Source organism: Melospiza georgiana, chromosome 3 (assembly GCF_028018845.1).
Source record: "Melospiza georgiana isolate bMelGeo1 chromosome 3, bMelGeo1.pri, whole genome shotgun sequence".
NCBI classification, from domain to species: domain Eukaryota; kingdom Metazoa; phylum Chordata; class Aves; order Passeriformes; family Passerellidae; genus Melospiza; species Melospiza georgiana.
Window position 1 is genome coordinate 45,934,870 of NC_080432.1, and position 26,159 is coordinate 45,961,028.

The window sequence follows — 26,159 nt, forward strand, 5'->3', positions numbered from 1 at the left end:
TCATGGTTGACATCTTTGTAAAATGCACTTTGGGCTTATTTATCTCTGCCATGGCCTTTATACTCTTAAATTGCATGTTACGATAACGCAAACAACAAAGTAAGAGCTATTTTTTAAAGGTTAGCTCCACAATATTGGTAACATGAATATAATTCCATTATTCAAGAGTCCCATTCAATTACAATTGTTGAAATGTCAGTTTGAAACCTTGAATTTGTTTTCCTCACAAATCTCTATTTTTAAATAGCTTCTAGATAACCACATTATGAGGGCGGCTCCCTTAAATATTAAATAATTATCAAATAATCTTTTGCTTTTTCTAAAATGAACCTTCTGGGACATGTCAAAACCTGTCTCTTTGAGTATCCTTTCTTCTAATGAGGTCTAAAGCATTCTCAGTGGAGAACCACACAAATGACTATCTTAAATACTGTCTCTGAGCCTCCTACAAATGGTTGGTGATTCAAAGATCTCCTGAGGTAGGGATGTTATAAAGTAATTCCGTGTCTTCAGTACCACTCACAGGTTTTTCTTCTTTTCTTTGTAAGTGTGAAAAGTCAATGATTTGATAGTATGCTATTGGGGATTTTTTTTGGCATGGTATTAAAACATGGAAAGAACTTTCTCAACAGAACAGAGAAGAAAAGAATGGAGTTTTAACAGCATTGATGTTCCCAACGTCATTGCTTTTTCTTCTTGTGAGAGCAATTCCACTGGAATTTTTTAGTACTCCAGAAATCCCTCATTTCCCAATTTCAGTCTGCTGGCTGACACATTCTAGGCTCCAGAGGATGGTCTTGGAGATGGAATGTCTTCTTCTGAGGAAGCAGACTCTCTTTGCCCTTTTTCAAGGGGCTCTTGAGCTTGGCTCAGCTTTCAGTGGTGAGCCCCTGCTGCCTGTGGAGCACGGGGAGAAGTACTCATGGCAACCCATGTTGCTAGGCAGATGGATGATTGTGTTTTGTTCCTGCTGCCGTGTTCTTGGGGATCCTGGCTTCACTTCCAGATATAATTAATGGTAATAAAGTCTGAAGGTTAAAATATATGGATCTCTAGGGCCATTTCTGTGCCTGGGTGGGATGGGGAGAAGTATCCTGGAACTTACACATAAAAGAAAGAGCTTTTTTCTGGTGCAGCTCTTTAGGCATAGTCCCAGAGGCTGAGCACTGCCAGCAGCTCCTTGACATTGAGGAATATTGCTGCAGTAAAGAAATGCTTCCTTTTCCCTAGCAATTCATTTTTAATGTATGTTCAGTTACTTTTCCTCAAATGCAGCTTTGTTGAAGCTGGACAGGAGGAGCTAAAGATCCATAAGATAGTAGCTGTACGCGAGCAGTAAGAGATATTTGCCAGGACAGTTCCAAAGCCATCCCATGGACTGAGAAGGGTTTGAGATGCTGCTATCATCATCAGCCTTCAAACTTGATTTTCCCCCTTTCTTCCTTCAGTCTTTTACTTATGGACTCAGACAGCCACTGAGCTTTTTCCATCCAAAAGAACATCTCACCCTTCCTCCCTTCCCCTCTACTTCTTTCTCTCTTCTAATTGCAGGGTCCAACTTCTTGGATGTGCTGATTGAGATGCTGTTTTGAGTTTCTTAATAGGGCCGAACACTATTCACTTTTTGATGGATTGTATTTTCCCTACCTCTGTGACTCATATTTGCTCTCAGTGAATGGCAGAGCCAGCACAAGGTGGAAGGAAGATATGCAGCCAGCAGGAGGGAAGGGAGGAAGGAGAAGACTTGGATCTTCTCCTTTCAGCACTGATGAACTCCATATGTGTGAAGGAATCATATGCTGACATTTTATTTAAGAGGTCATATTTTGGGCTTCTAGGTTTATTATTTATATTTAAAAATTAAGCCAATTTATGCACTTTTATGTATAATTTATGTACTTTTTGCTGTTTTGTAGGTGAGAACAGGAAGAATTATTTTTTTTAAAGAAAGCAAAATTATTACAGGTAAGGTTAATCCAAATATACTAGCAGCCTGGAAGAGGTCAGTGGTAGAGGAAATAATGGAGGGCATGCCTGTATGTCTGTCTCTGCCTACTCTGTTAGGCTTCTCTTCATCTACTCCAAGCACAGGATCAAAGCCTGCAGTTACAAAGAGAACAAGCCAGAGGAGAAGCTGTCTTCCCCTCCTACACATGAAGGAAAGAGGTAGCTGCTCTCAAGTGCAATTTACCTAAATTCTGTAGGGAAAGATACAGCATAGGCAAGGAACGACAGAGTCTTTTTCTCATTTTTATCTGGTTACTGTGTAACATTTGGTGAACAGCTAATATTTAGATAATACTCTGTTTTGAAGAGTCTGTTTCTGAGTCATTGAAATCAGCTGCTGATCCCAGAGGAAGAGTGGAATGAAGGTACACTTGGGTCATTCATGTCACAATGGTAAAAAAGGGTACAGTGACATGGAAACACCTGCTAAACAGCACAGCTGTACCCATTTCCCTGCAGAGGAGCTATAGCTAAGAGCCCTGTCACAAAATCATAGTTATCCACCTTCTTTCTCTGTGAAGGACAAATGAATAGGCTTCTTTGTGCCTTCAATTATATGGTCCCCAAGGACCCACAGAGGGAGTCCTATAGTGAAAGTCTTTGGCAAATGTTTGGAGCAAAGATGTGTTGAGATGCTTGCAGTCCTGAAGCCATGGGGGGACATAGCTTTGTAGGATGTTATTAAACCTCCTTGAACTTCTCTCTCTTACATCACTTCTCCCAGTTTAGACCTGTTTTTATTGCTGAATAACATTTCTGAACATATGCATGGAAAATATGCAAAATGTGTGATAGGACCCTGATAACTGAGAGGAATATATGTGATGAAATTAGGAGTGGAGGTAAGGGAACCTTATGTCTATGAGACTTCAGTGGATTCACGCTTTATATCAATGATGCTGGATTCTTTTATAATTTTCCTGAGATATCTTCTGACATTTTTAAAATGAAAAATCACAATTTTAAAAGGGTATGTTCTCTTCAGAGGAGCTCAGTAAAGATCTTGCATGCAGCAGCTGATATTTCAAGCTGTTGAATTAGTAGTTCTGGGTTTCCTTTTGTACTTGTCTGTGCCAAAATGTGATTAGTTGTTTCAGCCCACTCATACCCTTGGTTTGAGGTATCTGTGCATTAAGTTAAAAGGGAAACAGCTATATGGTTGAGGTCCATATATCAGGTATTTGATCTGCATTATAATTGTTAATATTTTTTTCCCCACACAGATTTTTCAAGATACATTGCCAGGAAATTTTAAAGCAGTGAGTTGTCATTTTGAAATGCTTTCTCTTTCAGTATTTTGTTCTGCTCCTGGAGACAGGCAAGACACCAAAGCCTGATGTGTTAGGAATTGGGAGAATAAGGATACTTGGCTGCATGCTGCTGGAAGCAAAAGGAAACTCTAGGCTAGAGTGGACAATGCAAATGAAGCACTTTGATTTACAGTAATTGTCCCGAGTGGAATCTCAACAGCACAGGCAGGACAGTGCAAAATGCTGTTTGCTGAAATTTGTATGAGCTCTGAGTCAGTGAAGATTCTGTAGCTAGGCTAAAGTTATCAAACTTGTTAAGTTTGATACGAACATCCAGGATTTGAGCAAGGCCTTTATATACTCACAACCACACTTTCCCCAAGGAGCTGTTCCAGCAGCTCACGAGGGCCAGAGCCAGCAGCTACCACAGCATGTAGATGTTGTGGTGTAAATGACATCTCATAGCTGTGGTACACTTCACAATTTCCCCTTCCTTCATCAGCATCAGCACACTGCTTTTTTTACCATCTCTCTTGGAGGACACAAAGATTAGTGCCTGTCAATGAGGAAAGCCAAGTGCAAGTCCTGGAGAAATTGCTGGGAAGATGTTAGAGGAGGATGCCCAAGTGGAGTTATTGTCTTACCACGTCACAGTTGCAGTGACTCACTTCCTTTCAAAATCTACTATGAACATGCAATAATCTCAATAAATATGCACAATATGCAATACTTGTATTTATTTTAAAACTAAGAGTTGTTAATATTTTGGGCATGGATTTGTCATGAAAACCCAAGTAACTAGAACAGGATTTTATTAAGGTTTTTTTAGGAATATGTAGTAAATACTTTGAATTAGTGTAGCATTTGTAGAAGAGTTATAAGTGTCCTATGATGTATGATGTGGAAAATTATATAAGAAATCTAATGCTGGGCACAGTATTTAAAAACATTAAATTCTACATTTGGGGTAGGGGAGAGAAGAGGTAAGAGAGGTGCATCCTTGCCAAAACAATGTATTTTGCACTTTTCTCCAGCTTCAAACACGTGACTGACCCACCACCATAGACCTCAAATCAGGAAAGACAGGTTTTCTATGTGGAGGGGTTAAGGGAATAAGAAATAGGACCCCTGTAAGACTGAAAGATAAAGGTTTTTTCTTCTGCTGCTGCATCCTCTAAATTCATCTGTCATGCTATTCTCACCAAAATTTCTGTTAGCAATTTGAGAGGAAACAAATCTGTACTCCTGTAGTCAAACATGCAGTTTGAAATATTTAGTTACTTTAATAAACTGCTCAAATCAGTAGATAACCTTTCAGATGGATCAGCTTTGTTAGAGAGCATAATCAGCTGTTTTCCCAACAGAGTAAAGACGTATTCTCTTGGGTATCTGTTATACCTTCTTTACTCTGAACCATGTTCAATAAAAAATGCAAAAATAAGTGGCTGAAAGGCAAATAGCAAATTTTAAAATGTTCTAAAAAAGTGACGTTTTTAGGGCCATAAGCAAAGAAGCTCTGTTTGTGCTCCATGTGTTTTTTAAATTTCAGGCTTTGCTTCCATGAATACTGAGAACATCATTAACTGTTTGAGAGATGGAATTGAGTGTGTGAGGAGTCATCCACGCGGGCTTTGCAAAACTGAACATCTGACAAACAGGCACCTGCTGCAGTGAGGACAAGGTTTTAGCTCTAGGAATTTCATAAATATTTATTTTCTAGGAATATATGGTTGCATCTTGCCAGAATATTAATATTTGTATTTTTTTCTACTTTCACAGTTGTTTTAGAGTCAGAAGACCCAGGCATCGCAAGCCTGTCTGCTAAAACTCACAGCTAAATTTAAACCGCACAGTTTTGTTTAATATCACTAAGACAGAATATTTTAGCTCTTCTGGCGTGATGGCATTTAGAATAAAATGTTCTTTCACTTTCTAAAGCTCACACACATGTAAATCTCTGCAATTGCTGGGGAAAGCTGCATTTTGAAGAGACACGGAGTCCTTTGCAGACGCAGGTTGAAGGGGTTCACTCCACGGCTGCCTGGAAGGGCGGAGGGGCGCAGTGGGGCCGTACCAGGGGCTCCGACACCCCGAGCCCGGCGGGGAGCGCCCGACCCCCGGCGCTGTGAGGACAGGGCCCGACAGGCCCGCGTCGCCATGGCGACAGCGCGGCGCTGCGGCCATGGCGGAGAGGGAGGAGAAGGGCGAGGGTAAGGCCGGGGCCGGGGCTCCCCTCAGCTCTGGCGCGGTGTGCGGACGGGCCGGGGGCCGGGCCGGGGGCCGGGCGCCACCGAGTGAGGCCCGCCCGCCTCAGGCCTCGGGCGGCGGGAGGGGCGGCGGCGGCGCGGGCAGCCTTGGCCGGGGCTGGTGCCGGGGCAGAGACGCACGGACACGCACCGGGGGACACAGACGCACATATATACATACTGAAGTGCATACATACATACATACATACATACACACATACATACATACATACATACATATACAGACACACACACACCACACACACGCGTTTGTGTGTGTGCGTGTGCGTGTGTGTGTGTGTATTGCAGCCTTTGACATCCTCCCGAGGGGAAGACGCTGGTATCGTTCCTCTGGTGCCCAGTGACAAGACCCGAGGGAAAGGCCTGAAGCTGTGCCAGGGAAGGTTTCGGTCATGTATCAGGAGCAGGTTCTTCGCCCAGAGGGTGGTTGGGCACTGGAACAGCTCCCCAGGGAAGGGGTCACAGCACAGCCTGGCAGAGCTCAGGAAGTGTTGGGACAGTGCTCTCAGGCCCTTGGCGTGATCCTGTGCAGGGCCGGGAGTTGGACTCAGTGATCCTTGTCATCCCTTCCTGCTCAGCTTGTTCTGTGGTTTTAGATATGTACGGGCACAAAGCTGTTCGTGCACATTGTGCATGGATGTGTGTATATGAAATATACACGCGTGCATATTTACACAAACAGAAATACACCCACGGACTGCCCATCCCCTTCACGGCAGCCACACCGCTGCCTCTCCGGCAGGGCAGGGGCTGCTCTGCAGCACTCCCTGCCACAGCGGGTGCCACCAGCCTCCTGTTGGTGCTGGCAGCCATACGGTGGTGCTGCCAGCACACAGGGTATGCCCAGGCTGGATGGTGACAAGGCTGACCCCCCCTGTCATGGCATGGGGTGGCTACCAGGGCAGCTGTTGTTGGCTCATTGTGGCCCCTCGCAGTCGTTTCTGGATGCATTGGGCTCTCTCTGCCAGAAAATAAGTAATCTGTGCTCCTGATAGCACCATGGCTTATTTTTAGAGGCCACTGTGCTCTACTTTATGGAGTGTTGCCAGAAATTCTATTTTATAGGCTAGAGGTAATTCCTTCTTCAAGGATATCTCAGTATCATTTCAAGGAAAACATATTTTCTGTAAAGGCCACAATATTGTGACTTCTGAAATCCATCCTTTCTGTAACTAAACTTGTGTGTGTTGCAATAGTTTGCAAAGTCTCAACACTGTAGTTGAGACAATATAATCAATGGATTATTTAATATTTTCTAGGAAACAATGTCTGCTGCAGAAAAGTCTTGTCTAAGTGGTTGCTGTGGATGGTGCTAAATGACTAATTTCATTTTTGTAGAAGTATTTCTAGCTGCACTTTGCAACATAGATATCTTGAAGAAACTAAACAGTAAGATGTAGCTTCCTTGAGGATTGCTCTTAAAGTGTTTTTTTTTTTAAATATTGGTTTTAATTTTTGTTTAGTCTTGTGAAAGCCTATGTTTTGCATCTTTCTAGTGGTGCAAATGAAGCTGAGGCACAGTAGCAGAGGTGGACAGAAATGATAGGATAATAGCCTAGAAGTCTGCCAAACCATCTGAGATGAGGGAAGTAGTATTGGGAAGCCTGGTTCCATATATTTTGGGTACCCATATGAATAATATTGAGATTTTGTGCTGTTTTGACAAGCCACAGCCAGAAACTCTTGGAGAAGGAAGGTCATGGGTTTTTGATTGCTTGATTAAAGACTTTTAAGGCCTTTCTTTTTGTAGTTTCAAAATGAGAATACTTTTAGAGAAGTTTAATTATTGTATTACTAAAGACAGACTCTCAGTTTTTTTATGCTTCATGGTTTTTAACATCCTATAAAACACTATTCCCAGTAGAGTTTTAGATGTCATCTTCTAGAGGAGAATTGTAGTGTCATCCTAAACGACCTTGATCCATAAACTCCATCTCTGGCCTGACCAGTGGATCATGGGAAGTGACATGCTGGACTTTAGTTTCTTATCTGTAGGATGAGGACGATAACTCGTGTCACTGGGACAGTAGCTTCTGTCCCTCAGGAGAATCCCAGCCTGCTATTAGGCAAACCAGTTGTTTATTGCCTTATAAAGGTGCCTCATTACTGAAAACATGGCTGAGGACAGCTAACACTCAGTGTCTCATTAACAGAGGCAATCCCTTAGGATTAAGTCATTTAGACCACTTCAGAGTTGCTATTAGCCTTCCTGCTGATAGCAGTTAGAGGGTTAATTAGGATTCCCTGATTCTGGATTCACACATCCATTGTTCTTCCCTCCAGCAAGTACTCCACATCTATGCAAGCTGCAGGTTTCACTTTATTATGTTTCAAAGTAATACCATTAGTTGTATTGTCAAATAATTAGTCCTTAGGGTATTCCTCTTGGTGCTTTGCAGAACTGTAATTCCACCAGCTTTCCTGGAAAGGTTTCCCTTAGGCCCTGTTATTTCCAAGTTCAGTCTTCTTCGAAGTTGAAATGCCTGCTTAAATGTTTTACAGATATACATGATGTACACAAGGAAAAACAGTGGGAGGCCAAATCCTGCTACCTCTTGTACGTGTTACTCACATGAGTATTCCCTCCAGCTTATGCAAATGTTGCAAATAGAATCTTGTATGTGCATAAGTGTTAATGGGACCATGCCCATACTGTATGTAGCTACATGTTTTATGTCTGAATTTATATCCCTACGTTTGTGCTTTCAACAATGTTTAATGTTTTTTCTTCACACCCATCTGATTACTCTAGAATATTTGTTTAATCTTTCACTTTTGTACATTTGTCTCTGTCTTCCCTCCTATAATTTGGTTTCTTTCCCCATTTCTGCTGCTTAATTCAATCTGTCTGTTCTTCCATTTGCTCTCAGATACTGTCTTTGTAATTTGACATAACATGTCAGATTTTCTAAGTTTTAATACCTCTGATCTCAGTACTGATGTTGCTAGAACCTGAAAGCAAAATGTCAGGCTGGTAGTGCCTCAAGTACAACTAGACTGAAGACAAATTATTCTCCATCTGGGATTTAAGAAATCACATGAAAGTACATAAAGGAGAAAACGCTTCAGTGTTCCTGTATCATTATGGAAATGTTATGTAATTGATCAGTATTAGAGTTTTTCAAAGACCACATTCTTTGTGCCAGATAGGGCATATTTAAAATGCCATTAATAAGTCATGAATTTTAATCCAAAGGGAAGTATATTGAGTAGTATCTGAGCTGCTACTTCACCCACTTACACCTGTATGGAACCAAATGCCTGGTTGTGGATAAGAGGTGTCCCCAGACAGTTGTTTGCCTCTGCTGTGAAGACCTATGGAGAGTAACAGTTCTGCAAGGATGTTTTTCTCTGATAAATGATTAGTAGTTGTTCTAGGTAGCAATTTGTAATCAGGCCTCACAAAACCTCTCCGTGCCACGGATGAAGACACACCGTCATGTGGATCTTGGGAAAGAGTTTTCACTCCTGTTTTAGTATGTAAATACAGTAACAGTGTGTTCAGTCATACATACATGTCTGCTCTTTGCCTGGCCCAGTGTGCTGCCTGGCATACTGGTGAAATCAGAGATACTGGAGGTGACATTTGGGGAGAACTAGTTATGCATTTAACCACTCCCCTCTTTCAAAGCAGCAGTTACACCTGTATGCCCTGCCCTGCTGAATCTCCTCGTGCCTGGAAGGAGGATCTAAACCTTCCTGTCCACATCACCTCACCTGGCTTTGCCTGCCTTTTGTATTGCTGGAGATACTGAAAATGTGCTATCACTGCTCATTCTGTTTTAATGCTTTGAGTCAAAGCTGAGAGAGCCTTGTAGCTGCTGTGAGCACTGTAGGCAGTCATGACCATTAATTCTGCTTGGAGCACTCTTAATTAACATGAAAGTTTCAAACCCAACACAGAAAAGCACTTAAGCTGTGCACGACTTAGGGGAATCCCACTGAAAGGGATGATGCACATGATGCTGAAGCATGTGAGTTCTTTAAGAACATCTAATACTGAGGATTTTAAAATGTATTTTTGAGAGTTTCACAAATGAGCACCAGCATTTCAAAGGTACAAAAGCTCTGAATTAAACACAATAAACCTTCAGGCTAAAGTAGTCCATCAGAAAAAATATCTCTAGTTTAAAAAGTGGCTGTGTTTAATTTATGAGAAAAAATACAAAATTAGTATGAGCTGTTAAAAATAACTAGCTTTCATAGGGCTCAAGCAAGAAGTATTTCAGCTTTAGAAGAAAATCTGAATATATAAGATTACTTAGGAAATCAGTGTGCAGTTTTATCACAGTGGAATTTATAGATGAACACTTTGAATATTTTTATATTCTCTTGTTGACATTGCTGTAAGAAATTACATGAGAAGAAAAGTTTATAGTCTTTATTAGACTGTAATGCACCTTGACATGCACCCTGACATCAATCTGATTCATGTTTTACTATTTGTACTTATTTGAGAATGAAACAAAAAAGAAACTATGTCAATCTCCCTTGACAAACACAGGTTGTAGATCTGAACGTGTTGGGTATACTCCCACAGCAGAAATTGATCTCAAATGGATGTAGAATAGGTAATTGCAGATTGACAGGTTTCTTGTTTCCATGGTGCATAAAATGGCAGAAATTTTTTAGTTTGGTTCTACTTCTAGCTGATTTAGTGCATAAAAAATTGGATGGTGTGCAAAGAAAGGCTTTAAACTTTTTTGTCTTTTTAACAATGCCAACCAGTGAGCTTGAGAACTCCCACAAATTATCTTTCCAACAATAGTTAACATGTTATTAAGAATTTCCATGTCTACATACTAATTACTCTGAGATCTGAGGGGTTGGGAGGTTTTTTTCAGCTTAGCAGTACCTGTATTTTGCGTGAACAGATAATGCTTTGTTGCTATTGGCAGTAAAATGTGTTGGGCAAAAGATTGTGGAAGGAAAATGGTTTTTTGGATAACAGAAATGTGACATGACCCTGTTGTCAGAGCCAGTGTTTAGCCCCCAGCTGGGAGGTGGCCATGCAGACAGGGGTGTTGGTAAAAGCTCTTGGCACAGGGAGGGGCTGGAGGTCCCACACCAACCTCAGGACTGTGTGCTACCTGATGGGTAAAAATACCTAAGGCCATTTTTATAAATGGCCTTGAATTGTCAATGCCCAACTTTAAGAAAATACAGACTCCCAACTTTTTGGAAATGTATAGTCTTTGCTGTTCAGTGTTGCTGTTCAATGCTGTTCAAAGTGTGGGTAGGATGTGACAGACTTATGAATGTGACATTGGAAGGGATATTCTTGAACCCAGCCTAGGGCTGTACAGAGGCATAACCTTCAAAAGCTCTCCAAGTACTGTCTTAAAAATGGTAAGGATCATTGTGTCACTGGTGTAAGCTCACAGGAGGTTCTGGTTCTGGATGGTCAGGAAAATTAGAAATGAGTTCTGAAGTTCATTTTTGAACGGCTTGTGCACTTCTTTTCCAAGTTTGCTAACTTTTTCCTTTAGCTTAGCCTGCCTGAAATGATGAATGCCAGAAGTGTCTTATTCCCTATTGATGTTAAATGTATATGTCAGTTGTCAGCTGAAATGCTGTTCAAATTCAGAATATTACTCTTAGGTAAACAGAAAGAAAATTGGAGGTTTGTATTCATTCATGGTATGTAAAGGAAGTGATTTAGCACTGTAAGCGATACTTTCAAGGCAGTGCCTTAAAAGCCGAGCAGCTGCAGCAGCAAACCCCTGTACTTCCTGCCATTTTGTTTCACTCTAACAGTCTTCCTTTGCTTGGGCAAAGACAGAGTACTGCAGATAGAATTGCAACCAGTCTAGAAACTAATTTTTTAAACTCATTTAAGACACCAAATTGAAGGGTTTCTGAGATATTACATAATAACAGCCTGTATTAAGTCATACTTAAACCCCTCATTCTACCATTATGTTGCAGATTCAAAAGAAGAACATTTACATACTGCTCTGTTCTAGTGCAATACTGTAGTACTGCCGTTAAACTTCATAATGTCTGATATTTAAAATAAATTACTTCTCAGATCCAGTTGATTCTGGTGCCTGGTTCTGGACCACTTGAGCAATCAGTGTACAGAGGCAGTTCAGGAGTAATATTCAATTTACGAGGTATTTGCTGCTGCCACACATACAATCAAGCGTGCATTGTCAGTGACAGGCGACAGGGTTCCCTGTTGGGACTGTCCCACAGGGACATCCTTGGCAGAGTGAGCTGCTTTAGTGGGTCCCACAGCAGCGTGTGCATCGCCACATTTTGGTGGAACTTGGTCTGGTGCATATGTGGGTGTCAGAATTGTTCTGTGCAGCTCTGCCATCTGCTTGTGGGGCCAGCACTGTGGAGAGTGCAGGAGAAATGGAGACAGATGACAGATGCCTTCTGTGACTGCACAGCACAGCAGCAGACCTGTGCTCTGCCAGTGTCACAGCCTGTGGAAGCTGCCCTTTTTCAGCTGCAGCTGCAGATACAGCAAGACTCAGCATCACCAGGAGAGCTATATATCCTCACAGGGTAGGTTGCTGTTGGGGATGAAAGAGGATGTAAGTATGGGCTAGACATAGCTCTTTCATTGCATCCCAGGTGTGCCTGAGATGAGGGATATAGAACAAATTGCAATGAGATTACTGTTTTTGCCAGCTCTGAGCTGCCACAAGAGTGCTGGCTGGTGCAACTGCCAGAGTTGCGATTTCAGGGATGTGTGAGACATTCCTAATGGAGATTTATGCTGAATTTATCTCTGCCTTGTGAAAAGGGACACTGCATGCAGCTGGTATTGACTTTAAAAAAGTATCACTGTTATTCTTTGCAGGCTAACTAATGTCAAGTACTGACATTTCTTTCACTTCACTGAAGGAAGGAGAACATCATGAAGTATAAGATAATCACTGCATATTACCCATGAATCACAGGTGTGCAGAAAGCAATCCAGATCTCTGCATAGAATGGACTTCCTTGCTTTCTTTGGATGATTCTCCAGTCATCACATCACATCATCTGCTTCACATCTGTTCAAGAGAAGATCTTTTGTATTAAAAGGATTTCCCCCATCATTCTGCAAGTTAGTGTGACAAAGCATGTTGTTTCACTGCCCTCAGTGTTGGCTGCATGCAATAGCAACTGTTTGGCAACTTGTCTGTGGACACCGGGGAGCAGGAGAGCTTTGCAGTTAGAGCTGGACCTGTGCAAATGACCCCACGTTTTGTCAAGTCAGACTTTGCCCCTAGCTGACTAGCTGCAAAATGAGGCTGTGCTTTGCTGGCTGAAATTCTGGTCATAATTGAGACCAATTAGGTCCAATTTGAATACGTGGTTCTTTTTAAGAGTCCTTATTGTTTGCTGCTTCCAAAGTAATAATCTGCAACAGTTGTGGGGCCTGTGAAACAAGTACTGTGGCTATGTCTGACTGCTTGGGAAGAGAAGACAGGCAGGGCCAGGTCCTGAGAGCTGCAGTGGAACATTTCATGCTATGCCTCTATTGTTGCTTTAAAAATGTTACAGCTACTTCTGGCATAAAATGTTTGACAGCTTATCAAATGAAAATATGTGTCTCTGTAATCCATGAGTCACCAGCTTTTTCTGTCCTGTAATACCACTGTAACTTTCCCATTCAAAGGTCTTAAGGCCTATGTCATCAAACTTTCTTCCAAAAAGTGCAAAAAGGCTAAATGGGCTTGAGGAAAAAAGAATCTGTTTCAACATTTGACCAAATACTAGGGTGAAAAAAGAAGAAACTGGCTTTTCTGCAAGGTCTCTGCAACAACAAATGCAGAAAGTGTGGGCAAGCAGGCTTGTGTGAAATCTGGGAAGAGAGAAATCCCCAGGGCAAGGGTAGGTGCTGCTGTATTATGAAAGATGCTCAGGAGGGCTGCCAAGTGCTTCTGCTGTAAGTAATGATGACTCCAGATTCATTCAAGCTCTAAGAGATTATCCCTAATTTTTATTTGAGGTTTGAGCTTACACAGAGCAGCCACTACACACATTCCTTCTATTTGCCAGTGTTATGTATTCTCCAGAGGGTATAGACAATAAGATGTATGTTACAATTCACAGCATGACCCTGCACTATTTACAATGGGAGTGAGGCGACAGTGGGTCAGGACACAAGGAATAAGGTGCTTAAGAAGATCAGGTCAGAGCATTAGCTCTCACTGTTGAGTATTTCAGAGCTCAGAAAGATTTTGTACTCATGGTGATAAAAGTCTTTAAGCTGTAGCTACAGGGAAAGGTGCAAGACTGAGCTATGAAGTGACACAGCAAGTGTTTGTCACTGGGCACGAGCTGTGGTACCCCCAGCAAGGGACCGTGGGGCATGGCAGGAGGACCTCAGGTCTGCAGCACCATGGAGCAGGAGCAGAGCAACAGTAAATTGCAGTAAATTGGAGCTGGAGAAGGGCTGGGTATTTGCTTGTGCGCTTCCTTGCTGCTTAAAGGAGGTAATCACAATAATCTCCCTGCCCAGTGCCATCCTGGCTGGTCAAAACAGAGAGCAGAAAACCTTCCTCTGCAGCTGCATATGTGGGAATCCAACTTGCATTGCATTTTCTGGTGGAAAGGTTTCTGGCCACTATCACCAGCAAGGTAGTAGATGATGACCTCCACTGGAACATTTTCCTTGTAGATGTAAAAGGAATACTCTAGAATGGCTTAAAAATTACTCATTAGAAAATGTGTCAAAATGTTTTGCAGTTTTAACTGCCAATGGGCCAACTTTTCTGATTTTTTTTTCCCTGGACATGCTGGTAGGTCCAGAACACTTAATCAGCAGGAGAATCTGGAGCTGTAGCCAAGTTCTGGCCCCAGCCTACAAATTTTCAAGACCTGGGCTAGCCCAACTCAGCTAGGTGCTGCTATGGGCCACTGCCTGGGCTTGTGGCAGCTAAGGAATCCCCACCAAAGTCTGTCTCATCTGAATTGCTTTGACCTGGAACATGATGCACGCTGCATCCCAAATGCATGGTCATACCAATGAGCCAGCCACTGCACCTCCATTTCTCCTCTTTGGCAGATGGGGATCAAATCACAAATTCATTCTGTGAAGTGCAAGTAGGGATGCCTTCTATATCATCCTACCAAACAAACATAACCAAAACCAAACCAAACCAAACCAAACCAAATCAAACAACCCTTAACAAAGAATACCCACCTGGAAAAGAAAAGAAAAGAAAAGAAAAGAAAAGAAAAGAAAAGAAAAGAAAAGAAAAGAAAAGAAAAGAAAAGAAAAGAAAAGAAAAGAAAAGAAAAGAAAAGAAAAGAGAAAAGAAAAGAAATCACTCATTCATCAAACCTCAGTGCTTCAGGTTTGAGAAGACTGAACTCCATCACAGTACAGGCAGGTAGTATTCCTTGATCATGTCCCAGGATTGCAGGCTTCTCTGCTGATGCTTCTGAAGAATGATGGCTCAGTATCTATAGATACATATGCAGATATAGCATATCTACACAGAAACACCAGGGCATATTTTGTACAGTGAAACACCAGGACGTATTTTGCTGAGCTTTTCCTGGGATACATGAATTGGTGCATGGATTGATACATACCTGTGGTGTATCACTCAGACTAGCTGCCTACAGGGGAATGATTTTTCCCAGTATTGTAGTTCCCAGGACTGTGTAGATTGAGCTTGCCCTCACCAACGAGGTGCTCAGGAACTCTTTGAGCAGCAGGAAGAAAGGATTTTCTTCCCATTGCCTGTAGGACAGGCACATGAAGAGAGCCAGAGATACAGAAAATTATGTTTTTTTGGTCCTCTCCAATATACAGACAATTTTGTTTTGGAGCAAGCATCTCTTGAGGAATTTGCAGAGCTAGCAAGGGTATCCCTCATATTTTGCCCTTTTCTATTCTCATAGGCAAACGCATTACCTGTAGAAAGCCCAGGCAGTGGTTGTAGTACCACTGGGGCTTCATGCTGACATACTTTGCCATCTGCATCTCCTGGTTTCAAGAAACACAGAATTGAGAAATGCAGACTGAGGACAGAGGAAACAAACAGGATCCTGGTCAGGACGTGGGAGTCAAGTTTAATGGAGCAGCTGTTGAAGGTGTTATATCATAATGACTCAGGGCAGACAGGTATCAATGATCAAGGGCTGAGGATGCAAAGTGATCTCTGTGAACTGCAATGGGCCCAGTCTGCCCAGCACAGACCAGGGAAAATAATGGCATCTTGCAGGAGCAGCCAGAAGTGACATCATTAAAGTGGACTTGATAACTAACAGGAACGTGTACCATGAGGGAGGGAAATGTTTTTCCTGCTGATGAACAGTCATGTCTGATTCAGAAGGGAGAGCAGTAACAGGATTGTCCATGACTCCAGCACCTTTGGGGAGAGATAACTGGGACAAGAACTTTGTCAATGGTGGATATTCCCTTTCCAATCAGTGACATTTTAGTATGATCTGTGTTCAGGGGTAGTGTGAACTATGAGTTTAAACACCTTTAGAAATTCTAGGTGATGGAAGATGCTGACTATGGCTTCTTTCCGTGCTTGATGTGACATTCTTCATGTCGTCTTTTGTTCTATATTACAGTGTCAAGTAGTTTAAGAATTTTTTGAGCAAGTAGAAGCTTGACTGCTTATCAAGGCAGCAATAGTTTCTACACTTTGTTTCTCAGCAGTTGAATGAGTTGTTAATTGCCCCATTAATTTTGTTCGTTTTGGTTCCCACTTGTATTGAAACATCTGAATCTGTGGTAGATTAGAATGCTGTGGCATTTAAAATGCTATCTAATGAACAGTGAAAACCCAGGGTAATATACAGAATATCTTTGTTTCATTAGGTAAAAAAGTTACTGACTAGCAACTTGTAACTTCAGTAGTGGCTGCCAGCTGACTAACACAAACTAGATATATTTTACAAATTGATGGATTATTACATTTTTAAATGTCAAGTTTGAAATGCGCAGCTGCTTTATAATGCTTTAATGAATTTGTATACTTCTAAAGGAAGTAAAGATATTTCCATTGAACTTGATCTGAACTCTTATTTTTTTTTTTTGCTATCAGAATTCTATAAAATAATTTCATTTTTGTAGCCAAAACTGCAGTCAAATAGTGCTTTCTTTTTACATCACTATTTTGCCCACGTTACAATTATCTTATGCAAAGGAAAAATTATCTTATGAAAGGAAAAATTGTGTTTAATGTTTTCTCTCAGAATATGAAGTAGCTTTTGCAGTTAACTTTTTCCACAGCCTTCATCAAACTGACAGCCTGTATTTTAATATCAGACATCAAATAATTTACCTGATTTTTTTGAAAGTCTATTTGCTGTTGGAGGTTTTTTTTATTGTAGTTCACACTAGTTGCCATGGGGCTGTGCAAAGATCATTCTGACTGCTCCATTCTGAAGGCTCTGTTCTATCAATTTTTAAATGTAGTCCCTTTATTGTTTTTCTCTGTTAGTTTTCCATAAGGCAGTTACTGTGGTGGAAACAAGCAGGTAACTTCAGCTCTCACTTGTTCTGCCATTAGGGGAAGAGGTGTGACAACAGTGTGAGGTGATGCTCTCCATCCAAGGTTGCTCGCATTCACAATGATGGGTGTGGGATTTTGGTTTTGTTGATTCACGCTGGTGATGGTCTTTGCTTCTCATCTGCCTACCTCATGGTGTGTGCTGTGACAAACATAAGCAATGGGGAGAAATGACCTGGCTAGTTCTCAACAGTTTTGAAAAACATGAAAGAAAAAGCTTTTGCTGTTCTTGAGGTTTCATTTCTGCTCCTTTGCATTTTTAGGAATGCTTCAAAGTGACCTCCGTGTAAACCAGTTAAGCCTTTTTTTTTTTTTTTTTTCACACAGACTAAAATTCAGATTGCCTGAGTATAATCTGTGATAACATGGGATGCTTCTTGTGTAGGAGAAAAGGAATTTCCCTGTCTTGAGTCTGCAGGCCATAGCTTGCATCCCTAAGCTGGAGTAGGTGATACAGGCAGTGAAGACACCAGCTTGGTCAATTCTTGGGAACTGATGTTTATGAAATTTCACAAAGCTGTGTATATTATCTCTTCACATAATCTGAATGTCTAAACTCAGGTGACACATTTCCCATTGGTGTCATCAATACTTTGCATCAATCTGTTTTCTTTAGATTGCCATTCAGGAATTGGTTTACCCTTTCTTTGGAGGAATCAAGCTCCATAAACAAACCTCTTGTTTTTCCTCAAAATCTTCTTAATTTGTCTTACTAGAATGCAGACTCTTCAATGATAATATTTCTTAATTATATATCACAAGACACAATGAAACAACATTGTGTATTCTGCAAGCTTGCAGCTTAATCCTATTGTTCCTTTCTTTTCTGATACCTAATATATTAAAATCATACATGCTACTGCAGGTACAGAGTAGAGAAGACAATATTTCTCTTACCTTGGTATTTTTAGAGCATGGCATACAATTGCTGGTTCAGCATATTAGGCTGACTGTACATTTAGCTTCCTCTGAGAAGGAATTGAGAAGGTCAGTAGGAAAAAACTTAATGCATGCCTTTTCCTTTCACAGACCAGAAGGATCTTGCCAATAAGTCAGATTCAAGTGGCCTTAGGATGGTTTTCTCCATGGTCCTGCTCCTCAGTGATTTCCTTAAAATAGGATTAGTTAAATGCTGTAAGGTTTTCTTCTTTGGGGTGGGTCAAGATTTCTGAGTTATTTTTATGTCAGCCAAGCTCCCCACACTTCCCATGAATTCAACCCAAATGTTTGTGGCAGAATGATGGTATTATCAATAATAATTCATGTTATGAGACCACTGGCTTTCCCTTTTTATTCTGGAGACACAATGCCTTGATAAAACTGACGAGCTTATTTGAGAGTGTTTGAGAATTCACCTGTACAGGTGATGTTGAGTATTGTGACAGCTTTTGAGTATCTTGACCGAGGTGATGGTCCAGTTAGAACTTGGTTAAAAGCCTGATTAGATCTCATAAGAGCTCATTGATAACCTCCCAGAGTTTGCATTGTGAAGTCTCTTAAGTCTCTTGCTGTTTTTATTCTTTATATTTGAGCAAACAGACATGGTACCTTTCTTCTCATTAGAACTACTGTTAGTTTTGGATGTGTTTGTTTGTTTGTTTTTGGTTTTGTTCCCACCATCCCTCCCTCCCCCCCTGCCCCCCACCCCCACCCTCCCCCCAATTCTTATGCCCCTATTTCCGTTTGTGGTTTTGGGAAGGATTCTGGGAGAGGTCATGTGAAACAGTGTCTGCAAACATCAAAGGCAAATCTGTTTTGGTTTTTAGTTCCTCTCTTCATCCTAAAAGCATGCTGAGAGTGGTCATAGGAGTCTTATGGAAGTGTTGGAGTAAAGAGAGTGGTTAAAAACAATAAGTTGTATCTGTGAGCAGAAATAGAATGCTGACAGAAGTTGAGTGCTGATTACAGTGGATTTAAAGGTGCGCATTTTTTTCATGTGGCTACCTGCACAATCACATCCTCTCCATTACCTTCTTCAAATGTTCCTTTTTCTTCATGGGCAGTCTTTGTATCTCTTTCTCAGTTCAGCTGACAGGACCAAGGTTGCTGTCTACTTTTTTGGTTGAAATAATGGCTAGTGGAAAAGAGAAGGAATGGTGCTGGGGTATAAAGCCACTGATAAGATTCTGTACTTTCAGCTGATAAGCCCTAGTTACTGAATGGGGAAATCTACCAAAGAGCTGTCGATAACAGCACTTTAAATAGCACTGGAATAACAACATGTAAATGACTCTGAAACTGTCACTGAGTTGGGGTTGCCTGGTTGTGTCCCTTGTCCCTTCAGACTGACAAGTTCCACAAGGCAGGCCCACATGAGACAGGGTTCCTGTTGGCAGAGACCTCAGGGGTTTCCTCACACCTGCCTGTAGCCACAGCATAGTACAATGGAAAGAGGATGGAGTAATTAATAATTGATAAGATAGCCACATGCATATGTGAGCTTAAATATAAAATTGACAATATTTATTAAAACACACCTAAATTAATGTTTGTAAAGACTAATGTTGCAGGTGTGTGTAGTAACATGAAGTAATAAAATCAAGTCCACCAGTACTTCTACAAATCAAGCCTTAATTTTACTCTTCTAAGTAACATAAAAAGAGTTTAAAAGTATTTCATAGTGTAAATAGTTCATCAGGATGCATTGGGACTATGCAACAGACACATGCTGCTCCTCAGCATTTTAGTAGGTGTTTAATGCTGGACTATCTCTTATGATAGCTCATTTTTTCTCTTTAGTGAAAGAAAGGGTTGGCTTTCTGAACCATCAAAGCAACTGGCCTCTAGGAAGGAAAGAAAGCAAGCTAATACATTAAGTGAATGGTAGAATCTAGCAAATTGTATCAACTAGAAATCCCTTTTTAAAATTCTCATTACTCAAGAGTCTGGCAGAGCCCGATCTAGCTAAGTGGTTTCTGTTTCCTACAAAGGCTGAAAGTGTGGTTTTGGAGAAGAAATGTCACAACTGAAGCAGGTATTCTGCTTAAGAGCTGGCTTCAAATGGGCTTCAGAGTGCTGGGGAACAGTCTGGACAAGCTGAAGAGGGACAGTTCATTCTGCAAGAACCATCAGAACTGACTTGGGAGTCCCAGCTCTCTGTCAGTCTTACTTAACTGGCAGTATCGAGAGGTTTATCTAGTTCACACTAAACAAAATGGGAAAGCAGCAAAGGATGGTATACGAAAGAAAACTTGATAGTGAATGCATTTTCAGTTAATGTATCTGAGAAATAGATTTTAAGACATTTTTTCTTCTTATTGCATATGTGGTAGGAAAATAAATTAGGATGGGACAACCTTGATAAGTATCTCAAGCATTTTAAGAGCATAAAAATGGAAATAATACATCATACCTGCAGGATTTCTTTGAGGGAATAAATAGATGTAGCCATTGGAATCCTTTTTGGCATGCTATATTTCAATGTTTCTTTATTTAAGCCATTACAGGAAGTGAGATAATTCCATCATTGACACTGCATATTGTTTTTCTAGTTAGTAGAATAAGTGAGTGAAATCTTTTTCTGTCAGAATGTAGGCATTTCTGTTCTGAAAAACTGCTAGAACATTGTCCATGAAACTTTCATTGATTTATCCATGGTGGAGAGTCTCCTTGTACAGAACGATTTCAGTACATTAAAGCACCACATCCAGTGAGTTAACTGTGTGTCTGATCTCTTGATGCCCCTCTTGAATAAATAATTTCAAAACTTTACCCATTTCTTGTCCTAGAGCTGGAATCTGTGTACTTTTCCCTCACAAAGAGAGGTTTAGAGTGAATTGTAGAATTTTTCAGATAAACAGCTTTACCAGCCTGAATTATGTTGAACATCTTTGGCTTTCATTCCTGGAGGGAAGACAACAAATTTAGCCAATAGCTTATTACATGTTTACTCATCTCACAGAGCGTCTTTGAGAGGACAACAGTATCTTCCAGGGATATGGCTCTTAGTCACAACTTCCTCTCAGTTCTTGGAAGAGATGTAGGTTATCTGGTACCTAGGTTAAATCGTGTTCATCTCATTTCAGGACTTTTCTTTATCAGGCCTCTTGAGAAGGTAAGATTAAAGTGTACTGTCTTCATGGAAAAGAGCTTGCAAAGGCTGGATGCCTACAGAGTACCCGCACTTAAAATCTCTCCCTGCCTTCTCTTGGCTAATTTTTATTTCTATGGAAGCCTCATACATCATGCCAAGAATATACAGCTATAAATATTCCTTCAATGTTTCTCTATTGCAAGTTGTAGTGTACAATTGAAGTGCCTGATGTCAAGAACTAAATTCGAGTCTACATGGGAGACATGATGCAAGACTCTTTGAAATAACCAGTGAACAAAACCCCATCAAATTTAGTACTTTGAGAGGCTTTAAGGACTTTTCCACAAGGAATCAGGTCCACTTAGATTTAACTATGGGGTTTGGTTTTTTTTTTTAGTAATTAAATGTGGATTTTACTGGCACATAGGCAGAGAAGAAGTAGGCATTATTGTCAGGCTGTGAAAAGTTTGTCCTGTGCCTGGGGACTGCACGGGGCTCCTCATCCTCAGTGAGCTCCAGTCTCCAATCCATCACACACATACCTGCCCATGCTTCCACCAGGGGCATAATGTCAGGGAGAGGAATATGGGATATGTTCCTAATTGTCTTCTCTTTGTGTATCCTCTGGGGACTTCAGTACCAAGTACAGATGGAAAGCAGCAGGCAGCTGTAGCTCTATGAGGGGATGCACCTCTCTTCTATTTGCAGAAGAGGTTCCTTTTATCTGGGTCAATCCACTGCTGTATTGAAGTGCTTGTAGCCTGCAATGGGCTGACCTTGGCCAGCTGCCAGGCACCCTGTGCAGCCTCTCTCTGCCCTCCTCAACTGCACAGGAGGAAAAAACACAATGAAAAAACTCATGGGTCAAGATAAAGAGAGGGAGATCACAAAGCCAGTGTATCATTCAGCTATGTTCAATTCTGATACCCTTTGTCAGCAAAATGATATTTCTGTCATGAGGGCAAGAAAGCAAATGAAAAAATGAATGCACACTACAGACCCAGGGGTTCCCAAACTATTGGCATTGTCGAAAACTAGGTATGAATTGTTATGCCCGTAGAAAACAGATCTGGTGGCTTAATGTTGGCCTGAGCTGCTCAACAGCACTTAACACCACATCAGCTAAAGAAGGAAATGTATTTTCTACTAGAGGAGAGCTTTGTTTTACTTATTCTATTGAAAATACGGAAGACAAGTATGAAAATGAGAAACCAAGTGTCCCTCATACCAATCTCAATTTGGCTGTCATTCAGGTTTTCCCTCTGGAATATCTGTGGAGGCTTGGGGGCTAGCTTAAGAAATGCTGCCTTCTGGGAGCTGGTTTGCAAAACAGAGTTTGGGGATGTATTTAGCCACAGGGACCAAGAAGTCAACTTCATGTCACTTTGCTTCCTATATTCTGTCATTTGGAGTCAAACTAATAAATGGACTACAGGTTCACTATTTTTTTACCCTGGCTTTCTTGCCAGGGAGATTTCCTTTTGAGATAGACCCATTCTCCTCCTTATATTTTTTTCTTCAGACTTATTTCCTGGTTCTTAGCTTGCCCCAAGAATGCAATTTCTGGCTTATGTGAGATATATCTGTGATAACTTGTGGTTCTGCTTTCCGCATTCTTTGAGATAGAGATATAAAAAGCAAATGCAGCAAATTACTCCTTCTCCTTTGCTGAGATTGTCCTCCCTTTCCAAACTCTTGCTATGAATTATTTACCATGAGCCATATTCACTATGCACAGACCTTATACATCTTATCTCCTTATCCCTGGTTCTCAGCTTTTCATACATTATGACTGATTGAGCAGACATGAGAGCACTTATGTTTTCCTGGATGCAGGAGCCTGGATGAAGTGACTCAGCCCAATCTCAGGGCAAGCATCGGCCAATGTTTGCTTTGCTCCTTCCTCTGGCCCAGTGGCAGCCAGGAAGGGCTCAGGCTTGTGGTCCAGAGTGAGCTGTGGCACACTCTGGGCAGGGTGCACACCTGAGCTGTGTGTTCCTGCAGCTGAGGCAAACCATTGCCTGCAGACTTGATGTAGCTGCAGAGCCATAGCAAGGCAATATTACTAATATAAATGACAGTTCCTGCATTTAGAGTGGAGGTTTTTCATAACTTCTGCTTTTTCAAAGTACCTTTCCTGTCTGCTCTTTATCAGTTTTGGTGTTTCTGCTGTCATAAGTCTCAAAATGGAAATATATTAGTTGTAACAGCTCAGTGAATCATTCTTTTTCTTATGTTTCTTTTTGCAGATGCCCTAGTAGCTGAAATTGAGAAAAAGATTACAGAAACTTTTGAGGTGTTTGACCGTGAATCCAATAAAACTGTGGATGTCAGGTTTGTACATATATTCACAAATATATTACAGAGTCTCAATAGAGATAAACAGCTCCTAAACTGGCATCTGCTTTACCAGAAAATGTAATAGAAACAGTTCTTTTGGCCCTGTTTGGACAAGTATGTTTGTCGTGGGTGGATGGATGCCTAAAAATTCCTGGATGTTTTTAATTCTGATATTTTTAAAGTTTGAATATTTGACAGCGCTACTTGAACTTAATTTTAATATAAACACTCATACTTGTATAACTTTTGTTATAAAATGCATAAACCACATGTTTATGTCTCAGGGAGCAGGTTCTGAGGTTATAAGCTGTTGTCATGAAAGTTTACTGGAGTAGTTTTTCATATTTACAATTATTATTTTCAAAAGAATATACTTTTAATTATAAATCAGTTATTGAGTATAAATGCTACAATGGAGCATTTCTCAGTGGGAACTGGTGAAATTGTTGTCATTAGACATTCTGTTTGAAGACAAATTGAGAAACATGTTTAAATGTTCCAAACAGCTTTTCTACATTACAGAGAGGAAAGGGAAGTGCAAAATATTTATGTGATGCTTGTAGCAATGCATGCTTACTAATGACTCTAACTTTAAGAAATTGCAGGTGTTTCATAGAAGTAATGGTTTTTCAGCTGTACCCGATGGGGAGAATATCAGGATGTCTCCACCCTCAGTAGAGTTGCTGTTCCCTTGTGTGTAGGGCTCTGTAGGGAGAGTGGTCTCTTAAATCTCCTGGTCGGTGCCCAGGGAGGAGCCTGCTGCCCGGGGCTGTCCCGGTGCCCCCTGGTGCCTGCTCCTGGCTGGGCTGTAGGATTGCCCTGGCTGCCCAGCCCGGGGCAGAGCTCCCATCAGTTCCACCCCCAGCCCTCCCTGCACCATGGCATGCTCACTGCTTGTTTGTTTGCCAGGTACATCTGCAGTCTTGGCTAAACAGCTCTAGAACTTTCTCCACTTCTCACTCCGTTATACATGGATATACAGCTTGGGAGCATGTTACAACAATTAAATTATACAAGTAGACTCTTAAAAATGTATTCATTCAGACAGGGGACACCCAAAAGTCTATTGAAAGTAATAAATGCACAATTTTGCATTAATTTTTTGTAGTACAGATACAGACAATGAACAAAAACTTATTGTCTAATAATTTCCAGGTTCATATTGCAGGGCTGTATCACAAATGGGATTATTAATGGCTGATTATCTTGTATCAGAAGGTGGCAGCACAGCACAATTCTTAACCACAATTGTAGCTGTATCAGTATTAATGCCTGAAATATCAGATATCCATGAAGAATGAAAAATTATACTGGTTTGACAGGCCAACATTGGTATTCCATGACTCCTAGTACAAATTAGTAGAAATTAGGCATGAGGAAGATGGTATTTTTTCATGCATATTTCATGTCCCTCAGTCAAGGACTTTTGTGATATTGCAAATCTTGTCATTGAAAGTGTTATATGCAAAGTGAAAACCATGACCCAAAATTTTCATTGCATATGTGTTACAAAACTTGTATGATCATAACCTTGATTTTAATGATAATTTTTGTATTCTAGTAACTGCACAGCAGAAACTGCAGCTGCTGAACTAAGTGAGAGGAAGGGACTTGGAACAAAATAGTTTCCTATCAGGTCCTTTAAACTCCATGTTATTACCAAATGGGTCCTGAGTTTTTTTAGCAGAAGCACTTCAAGCAGCATCCTCGTGCTGGCATGCAGGCAGAGTGCCAGACTGAGCATCCAGCAGTGCCAGATTTTGCAGACTCTTCTAGGGTCTGACTTACCTCAGTCACATCACAGTTCTGCTGGGTGTGAGTGAAGTGAGGCAGGAGGATGATGGCAGCATTCCCATCCCTGGCAGTCTGTGAGAGCAGAAATAGTGTGGGACAACAAGGAAGCAGGATTTGTGTTGAATGTGGCCCTGGTGGAGGCAGGGAATAGTTACAAGTAGCTGGAAAATATGAGGGAGTGCCGGAGTGAGAACAACAAATGCAATATTATACATACTAGAAGTAGGATGCATGGACAAGGATTATGTCTAAGTGAGTGACCTCCCTGAGGCCATTGGCCATTCACACCCACAGGGGCAGGGGCATTTGAGTAGTTGGTTTCATTTCAGAACACATGGATGTGTGGGATTGGGTTTTGCTCTGTAGCTAGTTTTGTGCAGCCAGCCTTTTTATCTCTTTTGTCTGTTGTAGTGCTTCTCACATGTTGTCAGTCAGAATGGGAACGCCTTGGGACCTGTCTGAGGAGGTCATAGATTATACAAATAATTTTGCATATGCTTGGTGTGCTGCATTCAGGACCTTACTGTTGTGAGAAGATTTTACAAAGATCATTCCTCCTTTGATCATTGCAAAAATCTGATTTTTGCATAAATTGGAAAAATTTACCACTGATCAAGAGGAAAGAACCACAGAGGTTTGGATCATGGGAACCACCAGTACTGTGAATAGATATTCAAATGTGCTTATATTTCTGTGTTGTTGAATTGAATTGTAAATCATAAACTATATTAATGCTTCTGTTATTTTGTTTTTAATCATACCATAATTAAAGCTTTATTACAGCCTTACAATAAATTTGTTTCTAGTCTGTAACATTGTTCATCTCAGACTTTTTTTCATCTTTGAGGCATTGCTAGTTTGGTCAGAATTTCATTTAGAGCCTCAGAACAGCTGCACCAGGTTCAGCAGTAAATGCAAGCTGTGAATATATTTACAGCATAAACAGAGTGGTGATAAGCCACTTTGTTGCGCTGTTTGACTCTCTGAG

General features: G+C 41.0%; 1 protein-coding gene across 1 annotated transcript in view; it reads left to right on the plus strand.

Annotated features, from left to right (window-relative positions):
• The first annotated feature begins 5,322 nt into the window (after positions 1 to 5,322).
• EFCAB2 (EF-hand calcium binding domain 2) overlaps positions 5,323 to 26,159 on the plus strand; it is a 28,641-nt gene continuing 7,804 nt past the window's right edge. The window contains exons 1-2 of the mRNA XM_058020561.1: positions 5,323 to 5,467; positions 23,287 to 23,371. Of these exons, the coding sequence (XP_057876544.1) occupies positions 5,440 to 5,467; positions 23,287 to 23,371 (113 nt within the window). The 5' untranslated portion in view covers positions 5,323 to 5,439. The remainder of the gene's footprint in view (positions 5,468 to 23,286; positions 23,372 to 26,159) is intronic.